General features: G+C 37.6%; 1 protein-coding gene across 1 annotated transcript in view; it reads right to left on the bottom strand.

Moving 5' to 3' along the window:
- Nucleotides 1-477: 477 nt before the first annotated feature.
- The window catches only part of LOC110203696 (uncharacterized), a 53,471-nt gene continuing 37,518 nt past the window's right edge, over nt 478-16,430 (bottom strand). Inside the window, 4 exon segments of the mRNA XM_078151864.1 lie at nt 478-2,339; nt 2,342-2,569; nt 10,289-10,384; nt 11,878-12,004. Of these exon segments, the coding sequence (XP_078007990.1) occupies nt 478-2,339; nt 2,342-2,569; nt 10,289-10,384; nt 11,878-12,004 (2,313 nt within the window).

Below are 16,430 nucleotides of genomic sequence, written 5' to 3' on the forward strand. Positions count from 1 at the left end.
CTTCTTAAAGGAATTGGTTGGTAAGGTGAGTTAGACTATTCATTAGTAATTCAGTAGAGTTTCAGTGAAAGTATAGCCAATTTACCAGTGGTAGAGAAAACCAAGTTATGTCTGAAAAAATTCTATCCTTTCAAAGATTGTTTTGTATATAAATAATAAAAAAAATCAATATTTACAACTGAAGCTGAAATACAATTGTCATCTAATGCAGTACTTCTGAGTCAATAGAAAAAAAATCTTTGTAATAGTAATTAACAATTCATTTTGACTAGTTAGGGAGTTAAAAAAAAAGAGAATTTCCATCTCTCAGCAGGAGCTTGTCGAATTCTCCTTCCATTTTCCACCTCATCCATGAGTGAACATTTTCACCCTATTCTCTTTAAAAATCAGAATACAACTGGTGGTGCAGTAGATAGAATGCTGGGCCTCAAATCACAAAGACCTGAGTTCCAAGCCAACATCATAAATTTGTTAGTCCTATGACCCTCTCCAATGTGTATTCTCTAATGTAGAGTAAGTGTGGTCCATCCATGTAAAAGCTTTTCCACATTGGTTACTTTTGTAAGGTTTCTCTGCAGTATGGATTCTCTGATGAAGAGTAAGACTAGAACACCATTTATAAGCCTTTCCACATTGATCAATTTCCTAAGGTTTCTCTCCAGTGTGGATTCTCTGATGCTGAGTAAGAGCTCTACTTGTCCTAAAAGCCTTTCCACATTGATTACAGTCATAAGGTTTCTCTCCAGTGTGCATTCTCTGGTGTAGAATAAGACTGGTATACCATTTAAAAGCCTTTCCACATTGATTGCATTCATAAGGTGTCTCTCCAGTGTGGATTCTCTGATGTACAGTAAGTGTGGTACACCACTTAAAAGCCTTTCCACATTGATTGCATTCATAAGGTTTCTCTCCAGTGTGGATTCTCTGATGTTGAACAAGACCATCCTTCCACGTAAAAGCCTTTCCACATTGATTACATTCATAAGGTTTCTCTCCAGTGTGGATTCTTTGATGTTCACCAATACTCTTCCTACATCTGAAAGTCTTTCCACATTGATTGCATTTATAAGGTTTCTCTCCAGTGTGGATTCTCTGGTGTTGAACAAGACTGTCCTTCCATGTATAAGTCTTTCCACATTGATTACATTTATAAGGTTTCTCTCCATTGTGCATTCTCTGATGTTGAATAAGACTGTCCTTCCGTCTATAAGTCTTTCCACATTGATTACATTCATACAGGTTCTCTCCAGTGTGGATTCTCTGATGTAGAGTAAGACTGTTCCACCATTTATAAGCCTTTCCACATTGATTGCATTTATAAGGTTTCTCTCCAGTGTGGATTCTCTGATGTAAATGAATGCTCTTCCTACATCTGAAAGTCTTTCCACATTGATTACATTTATAAGGCTTCTCTCCAGTGTGGATTTTTTGATGTTGAACAAGACTGGCCTTATGTGTATAAGTCTTTCCACATTGATTACATTCATAAAGTTTCTCTCCAGTGTGGATGCTCTGATGTAGAGTAAGACTGTTCCACCATTTAAAAGCCTTTCCACATTGATTACATTTGTAAGGTTTCTCTCCAGAGTGGGTTCTCTGATGTACAACAAGCTGAGCCTTCTTTTTAAAAGTCTTTCCACACTGATTACAGTCATAAGGTTTCTCTCCAGTATGGATACTCTGATGTAGAGTAAGAGCTCTACTTTCCCTAAAAGCCTTTCCACATTGATTACAGTTATAAGGTTTCTCTCCAGTGTGCATTCTCTGATGTAGAGTAAGGCTGGTATACCATTTAAAAGCCTTTCCACATTGATTACACTCATAAGGTGTTTCTCCAGTGTGCATTCTTTGATGTACAGTAAGATTGGTAGACCACTTAAAAGCCTTTCCACATTGATTACATTCATAAGGTTTCTCTCCAGTGTGGATTCTCTGATGTTGAACCAGACTGTCCTTCCATGTAAAAGTCTTTCCACATTGCTTACATTCATAAGGTTTCTCTCCAGTGTGGGTTCTCTGATGTACAATAAGACCTCTGCTTTCCCTAAAAGCCTTTCCACATTGTTTACATTCATAAGGTTTCTGTCCATTGTGGGTTCTCTGATGCTGAACAAGAGTGCCCTTGCATGTAAAAGTCTTTCCACATTGATTACATTCATACTGTTTATCTCCAGTGTGGATTCTCTGATGCAAAATAAAACCAGACTTCCTTGTAAAAGCCTTTCCACATTGATTACATTTATAAGGTTTCTCTCCAGTGTGGATTCTCTGATGTCGAGTAAGAACACTCCTGTCTCTAAAAACCTTTCCACATTGATTACAGTCATAACGTTTCTCTCTCTATGGATTCTCTGATGTTGAACAAGACCACCCTTCCATGTAAAAGTCTTTCCACATTGGTTACATTCATAAGATTTCTCTCTCGTGTGGATTCTCTCAAGTGTAGCACAGATTTCTCTGCAATTGATGTGAACAGGACCATCATTCATGAATCTTTGCTTTTGAGTTTCTTCCACAGAAACTCTTAGCTCTACAGTAGTTTCCTTCTTTTCAAGACTGCTCTCTCCTTCTGAAAAAAAGAACCCAACAATAAAACAAATACAGAAACTATCCACATGCATAAATCTATTTATATTACCTTCATTTCATTTGCAGAACATAAACTCATTTACTTTTTTATTTCCTCATTCAAAGAGAACAATCTAAAAAGGGCTGAACTAATAATTTAAAATGCCCTTAGCTCATATCCAAAGATGATTTAATTTACAAAGAGCTTCACCCATAGTCACAATGGATCTTCACAACAAACCTGTGACCCAGGCCATTATTCTCATCACTTTCACCACTCAGACTATGAGCTCAGAATGTCTGAGGGACTTCACCAAAATCCCAACAGGTAAGACTAGAATTCAAATATCATCAATGACCACGCTCTTTGCACAGTATTTGATTAATTATCTCCACTTTAATCTTTCCCTTTCCCTTTCATTGCCTGCACTTTCAATCCTTTCTTCATAGACACAATGTCATTTGGTGCACATATACTAAATATTCAAATTATTTCATGATCTATCCTACCTGTAAGCCAAATATAATTTCCCTGGTGATCAATTTCAATCTTATTTTTTCTCTCGCATTATCTGATGTCACATGTAGAATGCCAACTTTTTTTTTTATTTGCCTGAGGCATAAGAGATTTTGCTCTGACCCATTAATTTCTTTTTGGTGAGGAAATTGGGGTAAAGTGACTTGCCTAGGGTCACACAGCTAATGTGAACTGTCTGAGGCTGGACTTGAACCTATGACCCATTGATTTTTTTAGATAGCCATTACTTATTTCTTTTAAAAAAATCATTAAATTTATCTGCTCAATAAAATAAAATTAAAATCCTTCTAAAATACCCAATTAAAAGAATGCATGGCATTGCCCATATCTGAAAATATGGGTCTGATATAGGAATTTTAGTTCATCATCTTTTTCTACAAAAATGGACAGAGTGCTTCAATACTGGACCTCTTGCACTTCTTCCCCCTTCAAGGTTCACAAACCCCTTCAAGGACGTGTCAACGATTCAAGAGATTTGAGCTAAAAATTCGTCAGTGGCACCTTAAGTGGTAAATAATTGTCCAGTTTGGTTACAAAGATATTTATCTTCTGAAACATCAAGTATGTGAATGTTTCAACCTTAACAGCAGTCTTTCTGCACTGATTCCAAAATACAATGATCTGGACTACACTGCTTTTGGGAATTGTGCAGCAAGTAACTCAAACTCCGACTGCTTCTGACTATATGCAACATATTCTTACAGTTTCTCAACCTGACATCAAATTGTTTCCAAACTTCCAGAAAGGTTGGACATTCATGTGTCACAGGAATACAGAGAATATCATGGCTATCACTGCACCAGAGTAGTTCTCTCATTCTTGGTCTACCTTGTAATTGCCAGATCCAGACCTTACTTGGGTTTGCATTCTTACAACAGTGATGGCAGGCTATTTGAAAATCATGATCACTAGGCATGCAAGGTAAAGGTCATCATGAAACCATTATGGACCACCATAACCTTTCTATAAAAACAGACCATGGAAACAGTAAGGTTGTTTTCTAATTTGAAATTCTCCTTTGTTTATGTTACTTTTTCCATCCAAACTTTTCAAAGGACTTGGTTGACAATGTGGGTTAGTTATTCAGTAGAGTTTCACTGAATGTATAGCTAGTTTATCAGTAGTAGAAAAAAAAGTTATGTCTAAACAAATTCTATCCTTTCAAAGATTGTTTTGTATATAATTATTAGTAATAAAACCCCCCCTAAATCAATATTTGCAATTGACCTTCAAGTACATCTGTTATTTAATGCTATGTTGAGCCAATAGAAAAAGAAATCTTTGTAATAGTAATTAGTAGTTCGCTTTGACTTAATGTTAGAGAGTTTAAAAAAAATTAATTTCCATCCTTTACCAGAAGCTTGTCAAATTCTCCTTCCATTTTTCACCTCATCCATGAGTGAGCATTTTCACCCTATTCTCTTTAAAAATCAGAATACAAGTGGTGGTGCAGTGGATAGAATGCTGGGCCTCAAATCAGGAAGACTTGTGTTCTGACCCCACTTCACAAACTTGCTAGCTCTATGACATTAGGTTAATCACACGAATTCTGTCTCAATTTTTTTTTAATCTGCGAAATGAGGATAAGAAGAGCACCTAACTGTTAGGGTTCTCATGAGAATAAAATGAGACAATATTTATGCAGTGCATGACACATGCATAGTAGGTACTGTCTAAACTCTAGCTATTACTTTTATTTGATTTTGACTATTTCCTCCATTTTCTGCTCTCCTTTAAAAAATATTTAATATTTTATTTTTCCCCAGTTACATTTAAAAAACATTTTTAACATCATTTTCAAAACTTTGAGTTCCAAATTCTCTCCTTTCTTCCCTTTCCATGCACCATCATTGAGAAGGCAAGGAATTCGATATAGATTATACATGTGTAGTCATGCAAAACATTTCCATAATAGTCATGTTGTAAAATGAAACATAGAACAAGAAAAAAAAACTCATGAAAAATAAAGTTTAAAAAAGTATGCTTCACTCTGTACTCACACACCATCAGTTCTTTCTCTGGGGATAGATAGCATTTTTCACCATAAATAAGTCTTTTTCAGAGTTGTTGTGGATCATTGTATTTCTGAGAATAGCTAAGTCATTCATCTTACAATATTGCTGTTACTTTGTACACAGTACATTTCGTTTTGCATCAGCCCATGCAAGTCTTTCCAGGTTTTTCAGAGAGCATCCAGCTCATTATGACAATAGTATTCCAGCATAATCACATATTACAACTCGTTCAGCCATTCCTCAATTGATGGGCATTACCTCAATTTCTACTTCTTTGCCCTCAGAAAAGAGCTGCTATAAATGTTTTTGTACATATGGGTCTTCCTTTTATTATTTTTTTAATCTTGTTTGGAATACAGAGCTAGTAGTGGTATTGATAGGTCAATGGGTATGTATGCTTTTATAGGCCTTTGGACATAGTTCCAAATGGCTGTACAGAATGGTTGAATCAGTTCAGAACTACACCAACAGTACATTAATGTCTCATTTTCCCCATGTCCCTTCCAACAATTATCATTTCCCTTTCCTATCCTATTAGCCAATCTAATAGTCATGAGGTAGTATCTCAAAATTGTTTAAATTTACATTTCTTGAATCAATAATGACTTAGATTATTTTTTATATGACGATAGAAAGCTTTGATTACTTCATCTGAAAACTGATCATATCTTCTGATCATTTATCAATTGGGGAATGACTCTAATTTTTATAAATTTGCCTCAGTTCTGTATGATGCCTTTATCAGAGAAACTTTCTTCAAAATTTTTCCACTTACTGTTGCTAACTGTCTTTCCCTCCATCCTATTTCCTTCCACCTGTTTATTCTTTTCTCTCTCCTTTCACCCTGTTACTCCACAAAAGTGTTTGCTTCTGACTACTTTGTCCCCCAATCTGCCCTGTCTTCTATAACCCCTACCCCTTCTCATATCCCCTTCTCCTCCAACTTTCCTGTGGGGTAAGAGATTTCTAAGCCCAATTGCAGCTGTATGTTATTCCTACTTTGAACCAATTCTGATGAGAATAAGGTTCACTCACTTCCCCTCACTTACCTCTTCTTCCTCTCACTGTAAAAGCTCTTTCTAGCCTTTTATGTGACATAATTTGCCCTACTCTCCCCTCTCCTTTTCTCCCAGTACATTCTCCCTGACCTCTTAATTTTACTTTTTAGATATCATCCCTTCATATTCAACTCACACCTGTGCCCTCTGTCTATATAGACTTCTTCTCATTACCCTGACAATGTGAAAGGTCTTATAAGTTACAGATATCATTTTCCCATGTAGGAATAGAAATAGTTTAAACCTATGAAGTCTCTTATCATTTCTCTTTACTTATTACCTTTTTATGCTTCTCTTGAGTCTTGCATTTGAAAGTCAGATTTTCTATTCAGCTCTGGTCTTTTCATCAGAAATGCTTGAAACGCTTCTCTTATCTCATTATATCCATTTTGTTTTTCTTGGTAGGTGATTCTAGGTTGTACTTCTAGCTCCTTTGTCCTTTGGAATATCACATTCCAAACTGTCTGATCCTTTAAGGCAAAAGCTACTGAATCTTGTGTGATCCTGACTTTGGCTCCATAATACTTCGATTCTTTCTGATAACCCAATAATTTTTAAATTATATCACTTGTGAAGAAATTAAAGCCATCTATAGGCATATGAAAAATGCTCTAAATCATTATTGATTACAGCAATGCAAACCAAAACAACTCTGAGGTACCACATCACACCTATCAGATTGGCCAACATGACAAAACAGGAAAATGATAAATGTTGGAGAAGATGCGGGAAAATTGGAACACTCGTGCATTGTTGGTGGAGTTGTGAAATGATCCAACCATTTTGGAGAGCAATTTGGAATTATGACCAAAGGGCTATAAAAATGTGCCTACCCTTTGACCCAGCAATAGCACTTCTAGGGCTATACCCCAAAGAGATCACAGAAGTGGGAAAGAAACCCACATGTACAAAAATATTCATAGCAGCTCTTTTTGTGGTGGCAAAGAATTGGAAATTGAGAGGATGCGCGTCAATTGGGGAATGGCTGAGCAAGTTGTGGTAAATGAATGTAATGGAACACACATTACAGCACACATGTGCTATAAGAAATGATGAAGGGGGCGGCTAGGTGGCACAGTGAATAGAGCACCAGCCTTGAAGTCAGGAGGACCTGAGTTCACATCTGGCCTCAGACCAAACACTTGACAGTTACTAGCTGTGTGACCCTGGGCAAGTCACTTAACCCCAATTGCCTAAAAACAAAAACAAAACAAAACAAAACAAAAAAAAGAAGATGAACAGGCTGACTTCAGAAAAACCTGGAAAGACTTGAATGGTCTGATGCTGAGTGAAATGAGCAGAACCAAGAGAACATTGTACACAATAACAACCACATTGAGTGACGAATATTGATAAACTTAACCCTTCCCAGCAATACAAGGATCTAAGACATCTGCAGAGGCCTCGTGATGGAAAATGCTATCCACATCCAAAGAAAGAACAATGAAAGTTCAATGGCTAATTTTTTTCTCTTCTGTTGAATTTTATTTCCTCTTTCTGATGGTTACTCCTTTTCGTTTTAATTACTTACAACACCATTAATGTGAAAATATGTTTCATAAGAATGTCAATGTATAGCCTATATCAGATGGTGTGCCATCTTGGGAGGGTGTTGGGGAGGAAGGGGGAGAAACATTTTAAACTCAAAAACATATGGAAGTGAGTATTGATAAATCAAAATAAATTAATAACATTTTAAAAAAAGAGAAAAAAATAAATTATATCACTTGGATCTATTTTCCAAGTCAGTTGTTTTTCCAATGAGATATTTCATAGTTCTCTATTTTTTTTGCTTTTGGTTTTCTTTTGTTGTTTCTTGATTTCTCATGAGGTCATTAGTTTCCATTTACTCCATTCTAATTTTTAAGGAATTGTTTTCTTCAATGAGCTTTTGGACCTCCTTTTCCACTTGGCCAATTCTGCTTTTTAAGGCATTCTTTTCCTCACTGGCTTCCACCTTTTGGCCTAGTCTGTTTTTTAAGGTGTTATTTTCTTTAGTATTTTATTGTGTCTCCTCCACCAAGCTGTTGACTCCTTTTTCATGATTTTTTTGTATCACTCTTAATTTTCTTCCCAATTTTTCCTCTATCTCTCTTACTTGATTTTCAAAACCCTTTTTGAGCTCTTCCATGGCCTGAGACTAATTCATATTTTTCTTGGAACTTTGACTTTGTCATTCTCTTCTGCATGTGTGTTTTGATTTTCCTTGTCATCATAGAGTTTTTTTCATTGTTTGCTCATTTTCCTACCTATTACTTGACTTTTAAGTGTTTGTTAAAGTAGACCTGTGCTTCCAGGGTGGAAGGGTCACACTAATGACCCTTTCCCTATTAGCACAAATAAAATCATTTCCCTCTAACCCTTAAAACACTCTCACATGATCCATGCATCCCCAGGAAATGGTGTCCAATATCTTTTCCCCCATTTTATGGGTAAACAGCTAGAGATGGCCATTTTCAATTGGTATCTCCAACTCCTTTCCCTCGCTTTCTTTGTAACTCTCCATTTTCTTTTTCCCCCTTTCTTCCCCCCCCACCAATCCCCACAAAAGATATAGCCACCATTAGACACAAATTAGTATATCTATGTAAAATCATTCTACACATATTCCTATTTATCAGTTCTTTCTCAGTATGCAGATAGCATTTTTCTTCATTTGTCCTTCATAGTTAATTTGGGTATTTATAATAGTCCAAAGGAAAAAAAAAGAAAAAAGAAACTCTCTGCATGCTAGCTCCCAATTTCATTGCTCAACTGAAACCTATATCTCAGAAATTATCAATAATCTCAAAACTGCTAAAATTAAATGGCTGTCTCTTAATCCTAATCCTTTATGACTCCTCTGTAGGCTTTGACACTGTCAATGTCCCCTTTTCTTGACACTCCACTGTCTAGATTTTAGTGACATTACGCTCTCCTGGTTGTACTTCTGCTAAATCCAAAAGAAAATGGATTCTTTTTCCTCCAACCCTCTGATCTTCTTATATTCCTAATGTTATCCAAAGCATCCTCTGAATAGTCCAGGCTCAGAAACGAAATGATCTGCACTCCTCATCAACACATTCACACTCCTGACCTCCATGTTCAATCTGTTGCAAAGTCCTGTTATTTCTACCTTTCTGACATCTTTCACATATACCCCTTAGTCTCTCAATATTGTTACTTTCTTGGTTCAGACCCCAGTCACCACACAACCTGAGGTAGTTTGAGAGTCTGCTTTTTGGTCTAGCTGATTCAATTCTCCCCCCAGCCCAGTCCTTCCTCCACCCAGTTATCAAATTCTCCTCTGACCACATTACTATGTACTCCCCTCCAGTGGCATTCCAGAAAAGTATTAACTATAAAACCCTCTCTAGGACTGTTAAAAGACTTCATCATACCCCTCACCTCCTCTTCCAGTCTTCTTTGACCCTATTCCCCACCCCCTCTTGATATATGTTATAATCCATGGTTTGGGCTTCCCTTCTGTTCCAGTAATAAGACCTTACACCTGTGGGTTTTCCTTGCCATCTGTTGCTGAGAATGCTCTCCATGGCTTCCTTGAATTCTCAGCTACAGCCCACCTCTCACAATAAGGCTTTCCCAGTCCTCCTTAAATTTAGGGCCTTCCCTTTCTTGACTAGTTCCAACTTATCCTGTCCACGGTGGGTTTCTGCATAATATTCTCTACCCACCAGACTGTGAGCTCCATGGGAGCAGGGAAGTCCCTTGCATCTATTTATGTGCTGGGTCCTTTAGACATGGTCTGGAACAGAGTAGGCACTAAGATGTTTGTTGACTTGAAGAAAGTCTAGGAAAAAATTCCTATAGGATACCCTAACCCCTTTTTGCACTTTCAGGAGAATTCCATGCCCCAAATTCCAAACAATGACATCTTTTCAGATCATAAAATGATCCCTGGAAGGAGGCTGAAAGGCCATGGCATTCAACCCCCTCATTTTACATATGGAGAAACTGAGGGTCAGTGGTTCTGTGACTGATCCAAGAAGCCACTACTGAGAAATATCTGAAAAAGAATTCCAAGTCAAGTCTTCCTGCCCACAAATGAATCAGTCATTTCACTCTAACACATAGGAGCCACTTGTAATCACAACTTTCATCTCACTCACCTGGATGGCACCTCCTCAGGCCTTCTTGCTCCAGCATCCATGGTGCTTCCCTTTGTTCAAAATAGGAGACCACATCTTCCCTGGGAACTGGAAGCCCTGGGCATGGGGAGTCAGTTAGGAATGAGCATTTAAAGAAACTTGTAGTTTACTTCTCTTTAGGGAAAGGCATTCAAACCCTGAGCTACTCCATTTTGAGATTCACTCCATTATGTCCACACACGGGTCTGTACTCACTCTTTAGTGCTTGCAATGCAAGTAACCTAAAATAGGATGTGCCACATTATCCTGTTGTACAACCTATTCTGAGAAAGAGCCAAACCTCTGCCCGCCATCCTGTCCAGTTCCATTCAGGTAAAAATTCCTAATTCAAAAATGGACTAATATGGGCTAAAATTAAAAATAAATTAAAAAAAGGTTATTGTGCAAGACCAACCTCAAGCCCCAGAAAAGGGGACGTTGATGACTCAGCTTTTGCACTGTCCTCCTCCCCTGTTCCTCATTCCCTGGCACCTGTAGAAACCTTGTGTACTGTTTATCTTGGGTGTCTTTGACTCCTCAGGTAAGATTCTCTTGCTGGCAAATTCAAGAAATCCTAGTTGGTCCAAATTCTATTTCTTAGCCAGTCTGTTATTCCTGGGAATGCCAGGGGCATGCAAGCAAAGGTCCCAGGGTGGTTCCCAGGACTCCTAAACTACAGTCTCATAGCATTTATTTTCTGAGCTTTGGGGAGAGGTGGAGAGAAGATCATGGAACCACATTGGAATCTGAAAATTTGGTCTTGGTTCAACTTCATAGACAAATGAACTCACTGCACACTTTCCATTCTGTAGAAATTAGAGGCAGCTGATGGTGCAGTGGAGAGAGCCCTGGGTCTAGAGTGAGGCATGCCAGAGTCTAAATTCACTAGCTGCATGTCCCTGGAAAAGTCCCTTAACCTCCATTTACCTCAGTTTCTTCAACTGTCAAAAATGGATAATGCTATCACCTAATTTGAAAGGTTGTCATGAGGATAAAGTGACATAATATTGTAAAGAAAGCCCTTGGCCCAGCACCTGCCAAATAGTAGGTGAATATAAATGCTTGTTCTCTTCCCTTCCTTTCCCATCATCTCTGCTGGAATTGGAGGGCAATAGGAAGGGAGATTAAGGACAGACTTCCTATATGAAGGACAAGTAGAAGCCATGAGCTACAAAGTGATGCTTGTTAAAAAAAAGAATATGCCAAATACTAGACCCATCCCAAAGAGGAAGAGCTTGTAGGGGAAAGCCACCTGAGCAGTTTTCAGATAGTTGGCAGACAAAATTCATGCCCAGGGAGAAGTTAGACCAAATAACCCCTGAGATCAGTTCCGTGTCTGAGATTCTTCCATAGAATTTTGATCTTTGACTTGAAGCTACCTAGAAGTGGTAAGAGACAGCTTCAGGAGCAACAGAGGAAACCCTCAGGTTGTAGGAACCATTAGGCAATAAGGCAGGAGACCAACACTACTCCCTCCCCAATAATTGATAAATGCTCCCAATCCTGCACACTAAGGAATGAAGATATTCCTTTGATTGCAGACTCAGTGTTAGCAGAGGAAGTCTCCTTACCCAGGGAGAGCAGGTTCTGGGCATTTTCCAACATGACTCCCTTGTACAACTCCTTCTGAGGATGGTCCAAGAGCCCCCACTCCTCATGGGTGAAGTCCACAGCCACATCCTTGAACGTCACCAAACCCTGAATCATTAAAAGTCATAGAATGTAAAGATGAAGGACACTTCAGATTTAAATAGTCCAACCCTCATTAATTTACAGAATGAAACTGAAGCACAGAGAAGGGATTGCCCAAAGGTCATACCCTTTATGAAAGTCAGAGTCAACTCCTAAAACCATGGTCTTTAAGATCCCAATTGAATTTTGAGAAAAGCATTTTATATGATCGTTTGGAATAAAGCTGAGAAATATTTTCCTTTGAAATGTATTTCTCTGTGGAATCAGGGAGAAAGTTTCTGTTCTATCTGTGAGGTGGTTGGTTCTGTAGAAGAGAATGAGAGAGGGTGATGGGAAATATTTTCCTTATGAGAACCGATAAGTGATATATTCTTTTTTTTAAAAAAAGTTACTTTTAAAAAATCTCTTATGTGCATATCAATGGTAAAATCTAGAATTTCTTTCCTTTCATAGTTAATGGAGTTATAGGAAGATTTACTTAAATCCAAAGACAAAGACACCAAATAAATTAGAGCACTTATGGATCGGAGGAAAGGGAAGCCCCATATCAAATTCATATTAGATATGCATATACTTAAGCCTAAATACATACGAAATTATATGTGAACATATGACAATACTTCATATAACAAATAGATATCATATGTACAAAATTATTTGCATATTATCTCTTCCACAGGAATGTGAGCTTCTTAGGATTAGGAAATGTGTTTTACCTATTACAAAAGATATTTTATTTATAATTCAGGGAACAAGACAAGCATTTCCATAAGACTACAATGGAAAAAAAATAATTGTACATGAAACTGCCAATCTACTATGTACAACTTTGTATTCCCTCCATATATACAACAAAGCTACCATGTAAATTTCTTTTCTTTTTTTCCTTACCCTCCCACAACCATAGAGACATCTACCATGTACGTATATATCTGTATATGTGTATATTTATATACACACAAACACATAACCACATATATGTGTATATATACACAAAATTATTCCATACGTACTATTTGTCAGCTCTTTCTCTGGATACAGATAGCTTCTCTCTTTATATGCCCTTTATTTCTATTTTGTATTTGTAATAGAATGATTGACTTGCTCAAACTCTTCTGAATACAATATTGCTGTTACTGTGTGCAATGTTGTCTTGGTTCTGCTCACTTTACTCTTCATCCTTTTGTGCAAGGCATTCCATGCCTTTCTAAGATCATTGAGCTCATTCTTTCTTACAGCAGAATAGCCTTCCATCACAACCACACAAAACCCATTCAGATTTCCTAAAATGAAGGAGGTCCCTGTAATTTCCAGTTCTTTGTCACCACAAAGCAAGTTGCTGCAAACATCTCAATCACATTCAAAGTGATATAATTACTATCTTTCAATTATTTTCCATCTTATTTTTACTCATGATTTTCTTTCTTGCCCTCTCTTTTTACCCTATTGCTTTTACTTTTTCTTCTCTTCCCATCCTCCTACCCCCCAATTCACCCACCCTTCTAAGAGTCCTCCCTCCACTTCCCCAAAATTTCAATCCACAAGGCCTCCCAAAGTCCCCCCATCCTCCTAAATTGCACTCCACTCACCCTTCTGAAAAGTACTTCCCTGACACTCTTCCCCAACTTTCTCACCTCTCTACATATTCAGAAGACTTCTACAGCAGTTGAGATATACATGGTTTTAAATTTTTCAACCCAGATGACAGTAAGGCTCCAACATTACCAGCCCTCCACCCCTACTTGCTTCTTCTGTATTAGTTTTTTTCACACCCCCTTTTTCCAATATCATTTCTCTCTTTTGACTTTTCCTACCCAGTTTTGCTTTTTATAATCACCCCATCATACACAACTCAGCCAACAACTTCCTTTCAAACTACCTTAGTAATGATGACAGTTATAAGAATATGGATAACTTTTTCAAAAATAAATAATAAGTAAATAGTTTGACCTTAATGGGGGCCTAATACTTGGTCTTTAATGCTTTCCTTATATTTCTTTTGGATCGTTTATTTTGAATTTTCCAATGAGTTCTGCTCTTTTTTTTACAAACCTGAAAGTTTTTCAGTTCATCAAATAGTCATTTTTTCCCCTTTCAGGATTATACTTAACTTTGACAAGTAAGTTATTCTTGGATGCAATCATAGCTCTTTTGTTCCTTGAAATATAATGTCCCAAAACCTTCAGTCTTTTAGAGCATAATCTGCTAGTTCTTTTGAAATCCTGACTAGATTTCCACAATATTTAAATTGTTTTTTTTCTTGTTTGCTTGCAATATTTCCTTAACCTGGGAGTTTCGCAACATGGCTATGACAATTCATGTATGTTTTCCTCTTAGCACCTCTTTCAGGTAGTGAATGGTGGATTTTCCCTATTTGTACTTTACCCTTTTGTTCTAGAACTTCAGGGCAGTTTTCCTTAATAATTTCTAATTCATAAGTGACATGTTCTAAAGAAAATTCTGTGAAAAGTCTGTGTGAAGCTGGCAGGTACATAGCATTCTGGGGGAAAAAAACATTTAATGTGGTCACTTAAAAGAGAACAAAGTTAAAGCAAAGATCTGGTTTGTGTCCTGAATGGTTGAAATAAAGTCTTATCTGGATGAAAATATGAAGAGGATTCTAAAGAGCTATCCATTGAAATCTAGACTGCTGTGAGTCATAAGATATGGTGCCCAGCCAAGTAAAGGAAAGTTATCTGTTGTTACACTGAGGGCTTGAGGTCACTCTATCATGGCCAAAACAGCCTAGTCAGTGGAGATATTCCCTGCTTCACACAACTCACGATCCTGCTGACAGATAATTTTTGCTTCTTATAGCTTAAGAGTCATATGTCAACCAATGGGATTCTGTATTTTGTATAGCTGTTTTAGAATGTCCAGGTAACAAATCTGGGATCAAACCCTACAAACACAAGGTACCAGAAGAAGGTGCATTTCAGATCTGGGGGAAGATCTGAGATCTACTTCATTAGAGGGGACCATGGGCCCTTTAATAAAATACCACTGGCTGAAGACTCTGCCTCAGTCTCTTTTTTTGTGGATTGCACAATTTTAATCCCCACAATCAGATATTCCTTAGAAGAGGTCATCTGTATTTCTAACCTGCTACATGGACAATACATCTGTGTCTTCCATTTCATTTTCTTCTATTTCCATCATAAGCACAGGACTCTGTTCATCAGAGATTCTGATATTCGGCAACATTTTCCATCCTGGGCACAAAATGGCCATTTCATTTTTCATCACTCTGATTTCTTCTTTAAAACATCTGATTTAGGGTATCTTTGTAATCCACATTTTACCTTTCACTTCCTTTAGTCTATTGTCAGACTTCTGAACAACTGAAGAATCTATTACTTTTTTACATTTTTTGAGATTCCCAAGAATTTTTAAATCTCCCTTTTCTCTAGGCTCTCTGGACTCACTCTTCTTCACTGCATAGTACTCTTGGTGTGGGTTCTCACTAAAGGGAGGCAATCCTTTTATTGATGGATAACTGATCTCTAATCGGTTCCCTAACTCACACCCAAAAGAAGATCTTCCAAATCTCCTTTCTTCTCAAACATCTCCCAAATCTCCCCGTCATGAGCATGAGGTGGGTTTGTGAACTCCAAATCTCAGGTTAAAGAGGAAGCTTACCTCAACCATCTCCTCATTTCTCACCTAGCTCTGCTTCTTTGAGACTTTTCTGACAGACTTCTCCCCCAGACCCCATAATTGGGCACTTTCTTCCCATCCAGAACCCTTTTAATCCTTCTCTGGTGTATTATCTCTTTTTTCATTAATGGTTGGTACCTTGAGGCTAAGGGAAAAGAAAACTGGCAAGCCTCTCAGAAGAAACCAAAACACAGTACAATAAAGAATGCAAACAAGAAAAGCAAAGGACAGCCAAGCAAAAGAGAAGCAGCAACAACATTAAAAGAAAACCTTTCCCTTAAGGAAACAAACACATTGAATTTAAAACATACTGAACAGTTCACAGACAACCCAAAGATCACAGGTCTCCCAGTACAACATGACTGGGCAAAAAAAATTGAAACAACTGTGAAGGAAATATTCAGAGAATTGGCTAGAACTTCTGAATATAGAAAATGACATTCCAATTTTCAAAGAATTCAGAAATCACTTCCAGAAAAAAACCCAATGGATGTCTTCTAGGAAGATGGCAGTATAGGTCAGAAATTTCCAGGCTCTCTGGATTTCCTCCACAAACAGAAAGTCACCACAAAATGAATATAGAGAAGCAAAAATAAAGGCATAAAGCAGTTGGAGGACAACTTGAGAGCACCTCATAGAAGACCCCAGGGGCTGAGGTTTGGTCAGAGTGAAGAGTAGACACCTCCAAGACGACTCCACTGAATTAACAAACAGTAGTCCCAGGAGACTAGGCCTCAAGAAATCTCTCCTCTGGAAATTTTATATCACAAACTTT

The sequence above is a fragment of the Phascolarctos cinereus genome, unplaced genomic scaffold (genome assembly GCF_003287225.1).
Source record: "Phascolarctos cinereus isolate Bilbo 61053 unplaced genomic scaffold, phaCin_HiC Scaffold_4;HRSCAF=312, whole genome shotgun sequence".
Taxonomy (NCBI): domain Eukaryota; kingdom Metazoa; phylum Chordata; class Mammalia; order Diprotodontia; family Phascolarctidae; genus Phascolarctos; species Phascolarctos cinereus.